This window comes from Anas platyrhynchos, chromosome 6 (assembly GCF_047663525.1).
Source record: "Anas platyrhynchos isolate ZD024472 breed Pekin duck chromosome 6, IASCAAS_PekinDuck_T2T, whole genome shotgun sequence".
In the NCBI taxonomy this organism is placed as follows: Eukaryota; Metazoa; Chordata; class Aves; order Anseriformes; family Anatidae; genus Anas; species Anas platyrhynchos.
In genome coordinates, this window is record NC_092592.1 from 8,081,243 (window position 1) to 8,093,762 (window position 12,520).

Consider the following 12,520-nt stretch of genomic DNA (forward strand, 5'->3'; position numbering starts at 1 on the left):
TCACAATGCATCTGCCATGCTGTAAATACAGACAGAGTAACATATTTACTACCTATATGAAAATAAAATATGCTTATGGCTCCAATTCTGCATTGCTTTGCTTTTGTCCCTATTCTGAGCACAGATTCTTATGGAAGTATGAAGACTGATTTAATTCAAAGTTACTGTCTTTTGTATGATTCAAATGTTAGAATAAAAGATTTGTATTTGTAATTTTACTATGTTTTTCCAGATTGATAGATTTTTTTCTACAGTATATAGAGAGCTGTTTAATAGTTAATTAAAAGCTATGATTTTGCTGAGTTTTACCAGCTATTTTCCTCATTGTCAGTACACAAACAGAGGCATTATGATATTGGGTAAAACCGGTAAGTGCATCTAAAGCAATATCCTGGTTTTTGGTGGAACCTCCATATTACCAGTTACTTTAGTAAAGAGTTTAAACGCAGTAATAGTGAGCAATCATGCAACAATCCCCACAAGAGAAAATATTTCTGTTGATCTGCACTTGGCTTAAACCTGAAATACAAATTCGTACTTAAACATAAGATCCATTTGTACCATTAACAGGTTTCAGTTATCCTTTCTAAATGAATAATCCAACTTTAATTCCTGTTAAACCTCAGTTACAGATAATAGCAGTAAACCACTGTAATTTTTCCTATGTGTAAAATCAAATACTTTGTATGTTTTGAGTCATTAAAGAAGAGGATGTTGAATGTAGGAAAGCTAAATATCTGTAACAGATGGAATGGATGCAACTCCGATTATTCTTCAAAGTCAGATTACCAGGGGTCTTTCTGCTCAATTTATTTGTTTCAAACTACGCTTCTGCATATACATCACTACACAATATTAGAAGATCTGCTAACTGTACGTGTACTGTCAGCATTTTGCTTGTGTTGATATCTATGGAATACAAAATTAGAACTTATGGTTAAAAGTTTGATTTTTCAAAAGTCTCCATTGTTGATGATTTCTGTTTGTGGTGCACTGCAAGTGGAGAAATACAGCGCTAAGGTGCTTTTGCTGAGTAGTCTGAGCACCTAGTGATCTCCATTAGTATTTTAACCTCTTTTTGTTCTTTGGTTATTTTCATCTTTAGAACCTACATTTCCTACTCAAGAAAAATATTCCTGGTGAAAATTCCAGAAGATAGTTTGAATAATTAAATCTCAAGCAATGAAAGTCTAGAACCTTGTGTCTTCTCTTTGTGTGGATCCCAAGAACACATGAGAAAAAAAAGGCTTCATGAACTGCAGGCACTGCTATTTCATTTCTACAGCTCATAGTTATGATTAATTTTGTTGTGTAAGCTTCTGTACTGCTAATTTCATACTACATGGCTTCTCAGTAGTAGTGGGTAATGCCTTGTAAGCAGGCTGTTTTAAAGCAATAATGTCTATTGATTGTATTAAATTATAGCTTATGGATTCAATTACAATTCTGACAAGTCTGATTAAATAACAATGTACAAATGTGAAATATATTAACTCCATTCAGTATTTCCATTAAAAGCAAATAAATTAGTAAAGCAACTGAAACTAGAAAGAAAAGACTAATTACTGAATTTACTTACAGATAATAGTTGAAGGCAAATGGACTGTCAGAATATTGGAATGTGCTGTCTGTAAAGGCTTGTGTGCTGTAAAGGAAAAAAAAAACTTGAGTTATTCTTTAAGTGATTTAAGTGACAGCAGCATGAAATTTTCTTAAAGAATGTTATTTTAAAAATCAGCTTTCTGTTTGTTTGTCCTTTGGCTTAGTATTGTCCAAATATTTAAGCAAATATGATTTTATATATATATGCACCGGTGGACCCAGGGATAACTCTAAGGTCCTGGGTCTGGTCACATTATTCTGTCTATGCCCTGATGCCATGCAGGGGCTAGACTCAGCCATTCACAAGTTAAACCTTTTTGATTTTGCTTCTGTGGGAACAAAATCCAGGTCCATGCGAAATGTGAAACCCTGAATCAGCCAGGATGCTCAATTTGGTGACTGGGAACCCGGTCTGGGATGCGCTGCAAATTGTGTCCACCCAATGCAGACATTCATCTCAGATCATGGAACAAGGTATCCATGTCTGCAATGTGCTTTGCTAGAAGAGCTGGGTCTGGTAAGGTCTAGCATTTATCGAAGCTGTGAAATCCTATCCAGAATGTCCTGTATCAGAATATGTAAAAGTAGAACCTTGTGAACCAAAGAGAAAAACTATAACAATTTGTAAAACAGAGAGAAAAATCTATCACTTGACAAAATCCTCTATGTCAGGAGTGTTACACAAACTGCGACATATCATTTGACCATAAAAAAAACAAACAACACAAATAGGCTCCATGCATGTTTACACGTTCAATTCTCAACAGCTACCATGAGGAAGTGAATCTGACTGAGTTGCCAATAATGGCATCTGTTCATGGAAGTTTAATTTTGCACTTTCTGGGACTGGAAACACTGCTGCAGCCCCAGGTCTTCCCACAAGCTCCCTCAGGTAATAGCTTTCTTGGTGGGCACCCTTTGCAAACATGCTGCAACACAAAAGCTATTTCTCTCAGGATTTTAAATTAGAAGCCTTTTTTAATGAAACAGCAATTTGGCGAGTGCTGGGCAAGTTACGTGAGGGACATTCCCTCAGAAAATTACCTGTCAGCGGGCAAACCGCGATGGCCGAGAGGAGTCTCCTCAGAGCACCACATGCCGGGCGCGTGCACAGCCGTTGGGGCGGGGCCGTGTGCAAAGCTGTGGGCTGTGGAGGCGGGTGCGGGGAGCCGTTGGGGTGGGGCCGTGCGCAGAGCTGCTCCCTCACAGGGCGGCAGCGCTTCGTCGGCCGTTGCCGTCCTCGTCTCTGTGGTTGCAGCGAGCTTTGTCGTCGTTCTGCTCCGGTCTGTGCGCGAGTTAGAGCTGAGTGAGGAGGAGGAGGATGGTAGGGAGTTTCCCCCCTTTCTCCCTGTACTCTCCTCTTCGCCCATCCTGCGGGGGGGGGGGGAGGTTCTGTCTACCTCAGGGAATGGGGCATGAGCAGCTGCAGCCTTCTGTGGAGGAGGATGAGGGCTGGGAGTAAGGGGTGAGTGAGGGGCGAACAGGGAGCTGGGCAGGCACATTAGGACGTGGGTGAGTGTATCTTTAATGGGCTTTGGTTCATACAGACCCTTTCATATATAATCTGGTAAGGCTCTCAGGTGCAAAGATGTGAATTTTATCCCTTACTGAAGAGGAAATGGAGCTCTGAGGGAGCCACATATCTAAACACACACCATGTTTACAGTAAATGAAATACAGAAAAAGGAGCAAATTCCAAATTTTATTTCATGATAACGTTTAGTGGAGTTTTCACAGTAAAATGACTGCTATTGAAGTGGTGATGATCTGTTTTTCTGTTTGGATGCCATCAGATTGCATTGGCAAGTAAAAATTTGTAGAACCAGATAAAAACCAGAGAAATTACTGAAAGATAATCTAGGTGTACAATTCAGATGATTAAATTCGGTAGGGTGTAAAAGTTATGAAATGAGAAACTAAAAATCATCAATAGATACTGTACATGAAAGAGGCTCAGATGAGCCTCTTTTACAAGAAGGCTGTTACGGAAATCTGGAAGACAGCCAAGGTGAAAAAGTAGAGTATCATATATAGTGGTTTACAGTAATTCATGCTGTTAAAATATTTTTAGATATATACTTCAAAATTGGCGATGTTTACTTGTAATAACATGTGCCTGCTACTGAAGAGTTTTTTGTTCTTAACCAGTAAAATGCAAGATTTAATGAAAAATCTTTATAGCAGTAACTTTCTGGGAGGATTTGTTGAGGTAAAGACAACTTAAGAATGATTATTCATAGAATATTCTGAGTTGGAAGGGATCCATAAGGATCATCGAGCCCAACTCCTGGCACCACACAGGTCTACCCAAAAATTCAGACCATATGACTGCGTGCACAGGCCAAAAGCTTCTTAAACTCCAACAGGCTTGGTGCAGTGACTGCTTCCCTTGGGAGCCTGTTACAGCGTGTGAGAACCCTTTCAGTGAAGAACGTCTTCTTGATGTCCAGCCTAAACCTCCCCTGCCTCAGCTTGACACCATTCCCGCTGGTCCTATCACTTGTGACTAATAGATCGGCACCTTCCCCTCCACTCCCCCTCGTGAGGAAGCTGTAGACCGTGATGAGGTCTCCTCTCAGCCTCCTTTTTTTCCAGGCTGAACAGGCCAAGTGACCTCAGCCGCTCCTCATGTCTTCTCCTCTAGGCCCTTCACCATTTTCACTATCACCCATTAGTGGGTGTGTACAGCCATGTTAGATGCTTTTGGTCTCTTACAGCATCCTTGTATTCAGCCCTGGCATTCATGTTTGAGGTCTATGGCAGACCCACGGCATACTGGGTGCTTGTGAGATAAATGTCTTAAGCATCTTGTGCCATTTTAAACGCTAACAAAGTCAACTGAATTCCATTCCACATGATACAATGCAAATGGCAGGACAAAGAACATGAAGTAAAACTGTTAATTCCTTCAACTCTTACTCATGTAATTATTAAAATAGGGAGGATCTCTGTTCACCAACACAGTTACTGACTTCTGGAAAAAAAGTACTGATGCAGTTATAAAGATCCAAAAGTATAGTGAATATCTAGATAAATTTCACTTGCCTATTTTGAATCTTGCAATTAAGTGACTTGCTTTTTTGTTTCAAAAAATTTAACTTTCAATAATGTTTTTATGAAGTAAATAGGAATTTAGAAATGCTGAGAAAATCTGTTTTGATTAACAGCAATTAGTAATACTTAAGCTTGGTTCAAAACATCGCAGTTTTGACACGGTGCTCAGGAAGTTGAATCTTAATTAGTGTAGCTGCTCTCTTCTCTGGCTGTTGTTCATGCCGTTGAAAGTCATGAGTTGGAACAGAGGAAAAAAAGAAAGATCTTCTTCCCAGGTCGATTCTTAAAATTTGGAAGGGAAAGAATTACGAATGAAATAGTAGGTTTAATATAACAGTATCAGGTATGTTTCCCCAAAATAAAGAATCTGGAAAAAGATTTTTTCATCTAGAAAATTTTATTGTGTTTCTATGAGTAATGTTTGAAGCTGTTGCAGGGGGGAAGTTCTGTATACAGTATCACCTTTTACCCAACTTTTAAATGTTCTGTGCAGCTTTTAAGTGCAGAAGGTGCTACTGAAGTCAGTTGGCTGTTGCATGACGGGGCCCAATAGATAGATCTTGTTTCATCCCCTCCAACTGTCTCAGTGCTGTCTCTTAATGTATATCCCAGTCTTGTGTTTTCCTCACCTGTGAATAATCACAATGTGTACTCATTGTTTCTCTGGTTTCTCTTTTTTTTCATGCAGTTGAGTCCCTCCAGTATTCTTCAGCTGGTGTCAGATTACCTCAGCCTTCAGGATGTCTGTGCCCTTTTCACCTCCAAAACAACTAAAAATAACCAAACTGTTTTGGCTGAAATTTTCCAAAAAGAAAATTCAGCCTGACACAACCTGTACTGTCTGAAAACCTGAACAAAACCATTAAAATCTTAAGCAGTAGAATAGATGTTTTTTTTTTGCAGAATTAAGAGAAGTATTGAACAGCTTCTGTCCTTCTTGAACTTCGTTCTCTTTTTGGAACATGCATATTTCTGTATAATGCAGTTTGAGTTTCTCAAATCTGCTATAATTCTTATTTAGCAAAACTTCACTGTACCTGTTTTAAATGGCTACCTTGGTGGAAAATATTATAAACGTGGGTTTATTCATGTGGAAATACGTTCGGAGTGTTTCGTGATACAAAGGTAAATGAAAACTCACGTAAATCGTGTTTTGTGTGAAAGTTCCTGGTATGTACATTGCAACTGTATTTGACCTGAATTTTATAGTAATGGCCTTTGCTTTCATTCTTCCATTTTGCCCTCCCATGTTCAACCTCAAACTCACTGATTTTTGAGGAGGCTTTACCATTGGCTTCAATGGCATCTGATTGAATGTCTAAAAGCTCAGTGACAGAACATGTTCCAAGACTAATAATGAGCCTGGGCTTTTTTAAAGCACTGTTTTCAGTAACAAGTTGTCAGTAATGTCAGGAACATACAGCTTGGGAGGAGGTCCCAAATGGATACTCTCCTCCCCGTTCTGACTCTTCCCCTCCTGCTTTTTTTGTAGGCAAGGAAGGGCAGGCAGTCATTTGCTGTCTCACTCTCTCTGTGCCTCTAAAGTCAAGCACCATCAAGAGGAGTTCTTCACTGAGCTGTTTCTGGGATCTTGTCTTAGAGTCTTGATTTGAAAGGTAAGATTAAAGAGAAATGAATTTTCCATGTAGTGAAGGAACATGAGGCTTTGAGTTAAACTAGTCATTAAATAATCACTTTGAGGCCTGAGTTAAAAGGATGAGAAAGGATGAGTTTTCTTAACATGCTTCCTAGAAAAAAAACTTCTGAACATGATTTTTTTTTTTCATGTTCTAAATATTCAAAATGATGATCTTGCCACTTCAAGCCAGTAGCCAAAGGTGTCCAATGGGTAGATGTATTTTCCAAACAGGAAAACAATATCAGAATATTGTTAAAAGAAAGATAAAATGTTGTGTGAATGCTTTTACTTTATCAAAGATTTACTTACTTCCTTGTACTTGGAATTTTGCTTATAATGTTAGAAAGGTTTATGTAAATGTACATTTATCACCTACTGTTGAAAATACAGGGTAATTTTATACAATTATTTGTTATTAAGATATAAAAGATTGGTTTCTAAGTGAGGGGTAATATGTATACCAAGACTGTTTTCAGTTATGTAAAATGTATTTGGATTCTTCTTATTAAAGATGCAAGGTATGTGCAGACCTAGTAAAGCCCCAAAGACTTAAAACAGCAAAGAATTAAGCCTGGTGATCAGCATTTAGAAAAAGTATGTAATGAATTGTTGCTCTTCTCTCCTATTCCTAATTGGTTGGTATTAGAAAATTAATTTATTTTAAAACAATTCTTATGGGGTTATTCTCCATCAAATGCCCATTGTGTTAGAATGAGCGTAGGAGTCAAAAGGGGCAGAATTATCATTAATCAATAGTTTTGAAGCTGTTTCACCAGAAACAGTGCATCAGGTAAGTAGGGTTTTTCTTCTGAGCCACTCTTTGATTTGAAAATTGTTTTTGGAGTCAATAGAGGAAATAAGGTGCCTTGCTGTGCCTGGAGCCCCACTGGAAGAATGAATACGTGTCTTAAAATCATAGGTCTGTACGTGCATACCGTTTTGTTTAAATACTGTTTCTTTATCCCCATTATTTTAGTTAACGCTTTTGTAGGTGCTGGCTGATGAGCTGCTTGCAGGCATCCGAAATGGTGTGGTTTCTCTTTTTTTTCATGCATTTCTCAAAATGAACACATGACTTAAAAACAGTGATTTTATGTGCTACTGTTATTTCTGAGGTTGATTCCTGGATGTCAGGAGACAGCAGGGAAAAAATTAAACTGTTCAGGTTGCTGAAGAAGATGAAGAATACAAATCTTTACGGATTATATTAATTTGAAAATAGTTGCATAAAATGGTACATGATGGTGATGCATCATGGGTAACGCTTGGGTGTGAAACATTCTCTTTTGAAAATTAGCAACCCTAAAAAGACGGGGAAAAGCATCTTTTAACTCATTGCAATGGAGTAAGAAATAAATATTTGTTACACAAAACATTATAAATGTTGTAGTAGATAACCCCCAACAAATAACAAAAAGGATAAATGGAGGAGCTACACTTAACAGGAAAAACATTAAATCTTACAGTGCATCATGGAAATTGTTGTTTAGTGATGTGTTTTTTTTCTCCCATGAGCTGAACAATGTCCTATTTTTAGTGGAAGGTCAACTTGAACTTTATTTGAACAGTCTCTGGTTCTGAATAGAGATAGAAACACTTTAAGAGTGATAACAGAGGGGAGGGCTTGAAGCCAAACCTTCTTAACCTATCATTACCAGCACAGGATAGCCATCCATGGAGGAACTGGAAGCCACTTAAAGAGAAAGGGGTGCTTGTTCAAGGGTCAAAGTGCATGCAATGAAAATAGCCCAGAGGTTTGTTCATATGTAAAATACATGCATATATATATATATATGTATATCCTTTTTTTCAGACCCACTCTGTATTCTTTTAGTAAAATATTCATGAAAACCTTCTCTTTTTGAATGAAATGGTGCCATTTGATGTCATGCTGCCTTCTTTTTTTCTGAAGTAAATACTGTTTTGGTATTTTAAACATTACAACTGTAGTTCTGAGACACAAAAATTCAGTTCCTGGGAAAATGTACCTTGCAGGGAAGTGTTAGGAATATAAGTTTGTTACAGTATCTACAAACCAAGGAGTGTTTCGATTCTGTTCTCAGTGGTGTATATCCTCTAGAATTTCAATGGTATCAGGGGAATTATTTAGTTTACTGCTAATAAAATAGCAACACTGTGAGACCTGCAGGTTTCTATAGTGATACCTCAATGGAGGAGGTTTTCCTTGCTGAGGCTGTAGTCTCGGGACCATAGCACACATTTCTGGATAGTTGTTGGTTGAAGTGTCTGGCATGACACATGGTTGAGTCTGGCATGCTAGTGCAAAGCCAACTGCTCTGCAGCTGGTCAGACCATACGATTCACACCTCTGCTGGAATGTCTCCTAGAACTCGTCAGTGTGTTGCAACTGGCTGTGAGAGAGTGCATTCACCCAAGGCAGTAATTTTGATAGTATATTTAAGGGAGAAGAATGTGTTAGCTGATGTTACTAAGAATAAGAAATAATAGTATCTAAGAAACTTTGAGCTGAGTATCGAAGAATAAATTACATTCTTTAGATTTATATTACAAATTGTGGTCAGAAATGTTTTTTTACTCTTGAGCCTGTTTTACTGGCCACAGTTAAAGGAGGAGTAAGGTGCTCTAGTGATTAGGGAGTTGTATCCCTGATTTTGCCACTGGCGTTCTGTATGGTCATAAGCAAATAACATTTCTTGGGGACGCTCTTTGCTTGACTTAAGTACTGAAAGATGACCTCTACATGCAAAAGCGCTTTGATGGAATGCACTATATGAAAAGTAGGCATGACTGTTTCTCAAGGAAAAGAGAGTACATCCAGAATGTTACAATCCTGGGAAAAATCATAACTTGGTATCTCACAAGATGTCAGACATTTTGTAAGAGACATGTTCTCCGACTGAGGTATAGTGTGTTCCCCATCTTAAACATTTTTTTCTATAAACCTTAACTGGAGCTTTTCACACCATTAGTTCAGTCACAAGCTGTTCCTCACCATGTGGATTCTTCTGTATCCAGTAAGAACTAGGCTAATACTGCATTCTTTCTCTTGATAGATTCATTTTAAGGGATGATGTGTGATAATCTCTAGTTATTTATGCTGAGAACAATGTTGAAAAATTTGGTAGAAATGTTGTGTCCATTGGAATTCCATCTGTTTTTCAGATGTGGTTAAAGTTGGCCAAAAGATTAAAAAGAATGAAACACAGAGGGGTGAAAAAAATCAGAATAAATACTTTTTATTTATTTTTTTTACCCTCAGCATTAAAAATATATTTTGGCTACTTCATTGTAAATGTACTTCTAAATGCAAAGACTGTTAGTAGCCTTCAGTTAGTCAATTCTTGCCACCTTCTTCACTTCTATGGCTATTCTTTTGTTTGTGCTGCCTTTGCTTTAGCAGATGTTTTTCCTGTTGCTAACGATAAGAAATGACAATCTGAAGTAGTTAGGGTGTAACCTGACAGCTTTATATGGAAATCTGATTTGCCAGGTGTATTAAGGATTTTCCCCAGTGTTAAATGAATGATATTCTCCCACGGTGTTGGAAGTATTGTTCCAGTCCAGTGCGTGGTCTGGCTCTTGAAGTACAGCAGGCATTAAAACAGGAAAGTCCATGCTATTATTTTGCAAACACAAGTAGTACATTTTAACAGAGAATTCCTGTGTTTCTGAATATCTTTTTTCATGCGTCAGCTAGACGATTAAATAAAAATACAGCCACTGTTTTTGTTGCTGCTGTAAATCCTGATTTGTGCTTCCTATACCTTACTCTTTAGAAAAAAATGGTTACAAATTTTAAAAAGGGTGTTTTCACCAATTGATGGAGCTATTACGTAATAAATATGAACTAAAGACAAAACATTCTTTTAAATACTCTCAGCAATGCATCATGTCTTAGAAATCCGCAGGTGTGCTATGCACGTGTATCTTGTTCATAAATACTTATCTACCCTATAGGCCCATGCATTTTATGAAATTGATAGGATAATATATTGTATGCTGGTGTTGAGTAACATACAACGGGGGGGGGCAAAGAAAACAAATTTGGTGCCAAGTGACTGGGTAAGAGCCTTATGAATCCTTTTGCTGTCCAGTTCGAAAGTCTGAGTCATTGCCTTGAGACAGAAGTTGGCATACAACCAAAATATATGGGGAAACAATAGCCATGCCGAAAATCGCAAGAAATAAGCACCAGATGTATGAGTAATGGCATGTTTCATGTCATGTAATTGTTCAAATTTGTTTTTATTAAAAGGGTTTTTAACCTTTTTCTTTTTTTACATGTCTCTGCACTCGAATATAGCTTTAAGGATGCCCATCCCCCTGCCACCCCTTCAGCAGCCGCTGTGTCCCGTCAGTCATCCTGAAATACACTGGAGAGCTTGTAAGGCAGTCCCTTGCAGATGCCTCAGAAGCCAAATAGTGAGCCAGACAGTTGCACTGAAGCTCCTAACACAAGGATATTTAATAGGCAGTTGCTTTAGTTCTGAATATGGACCGTTTGTATTCTAGGATAGGTGAGTGATGTGCTATTAGTTTTCTAATGACTTAGCAGGAAATGGGTTCTAAAGTTAACTTTTCCTAACTTGCAGAATATCTTTGGCTCTGCCTTCTGACACTGACTAGTTCATCTATGCCTGTGTACAGTTTACTTACTACCTGCAGTTTTCAGACTATGTCTATGTTCACATTATGTTGCAGGTTGATATAAATTTTCACTTGTCTTTAGAGTGTCTTTTTTTCTTACACCAGAACACTTGGCATTTTCAGTTTGGATGCCTCTGCTGACAAGACAAAATTCTTGTTTTAAGTTTGCAGCACTTGTAGAAGTGTGCAGGTGGTTCCTTTTCTGGCTCTTCAGAGACAGAACTGTATCTTGTGACACATGCTTAACATCCTAAGTGTTGTAAGAGCTGTTGGTCTACAGTGCTGAAATTGCCTACTGTAAAGGTTAATGTAACCAAGTATGAGGTTATAGCAGGCTTTTACCAAAATATCTTACAGTCAAGATCTGTGCTGTAGTTAGAGGGCATATAATATAGGAGTAGCTATATATTTCAAAAAAAAATTAATCGTCTGTGTGTTATGCACCAACATTTCTTTGCTATATGAAGAAGTTGTGGAAGGTCAGAAGTTTACTTTCTGAGTGGAAATGTCAGAAAAAGCCCCAGAATGATCGTTACTGCCTGCATATTTTTCTTTCTGTCTCACAGTATACTATATTAAAAAAAAATCAAATACTGATTTACTAATATGATAAATAACACTAACAAAGAGATTGATAAGTTAAAGATACATGGTCAGAGTATCAATATAAAGTTTGCACTCTTCACTGCATTTGCTTGCAAGTTTATTTTCCTATTTTGTCTGCTTAAAGGAAGCATTAGAATTGTAGGGAGAGGAACAACTAAAATCAGAAATTGAACCTTTTAAATAGATTATACCTTAGAATATAATGAAAATTTCCAGAAAGCAGCTTTTGAAATTGATTTTCAGTTAATGATAATTTATGAGCCTGCCTCAAGGCAAGGAAAAAAAAAAAAGAAGAGCCATTGTTGAGTTGAAAAGCCAGCTGAGTTGAGGACTGGAGCAAAGGAGAAAAATGCCTATATTAGGCAACATGCTATGGTTTAACAATCTAAAAACACAGAAGGTAAAGTCAAAGCATGTGGAGATTTTTCTGATCCTCAAAAATGCAATTGGATTTGTAACACTTTGCAAATTTGAGACTGTTCAGTGGTAGGATGCTGGAGCAGAATGATCTTTAGTAAGAGGAAGTGAGTATAATTAAACTATACTTACTCTGCCAAATTTTATGAAAGGTCTGACCATCAGAGGTGATCTGTAGTGTGGGAGGATGCCCTGAGAGAAAAGGGGGCAGCTCTTGCTGCAGGCAGCAAAGGTATAACTTCTGAATTTTGAGTAGAGCAGCTGTTAATACCCTTTTACCAGTGACTTGAAGTCTCTACAAAATTAAAGCATGACTGTATGTGCAGAAAAAATAACCTGGCAATCATCTTGTGGTTTCTTCAAATCTCAGTAGAAGCATGAAATGCTGTCTATATCCAGTTCTTACTTGTCCCCTTGCAACTGATGCATGTCTTGCCCAGAAAGAATTCACAACAGAATCAAAATAATCTATTTGCAACTGTTGCGATGGATTTCAGAAAGTACCTGTATTCTGGGAGGCTTGTGAAAATCATGTCAAAGATGAGGATTGTGAACCAGCAATATCATATGTAA

General features: G+C 37.7%; 1 protein-coding gene across 13 annotated transcripts in view; it reads left to right on the forward strand.

Annotated features, from left to right (window-relative positions):
* Window positions 1–2,784: 2,784 nt before the first annotated feature.
* CTNNA3 (catenin alpha 3) overlaps window positions 2,785–12,520 on the forward strand; it is a 482,801-nt gene continuing 473,065 nt past the window's right edge. For 5 of the 13 annotated variants that reach the window (XM_072040367.1, XM_038181123.2, XM_072040371.1 and 2 more), the window contains exons 1-3: window positions 2,787–2,926; window positions 6,149–6,272; window positions 10,581–10,794. In XM_072040367.1, the coding sequence (XP_071896468.1) occupies window positions 10,770–10,794 (25 nt within the window). In that variant the 5' untranslated portion in view covers window positions 2,787–2,926; window positions 6,149–6,272; window positions 10,581–10,769. Of the gene's footprint in view, window positions 2,927–5,344; window positions 5,782–6,148; window positions 6,273–10,580; window positions 10,795–12,520 lie in introns of all 13 variants that reach the window. The other 8 variants (XM_013092266.5, XM_013092272.5, XR_005266613.2 and 5 more) reach the window with 6 other exon arrangements.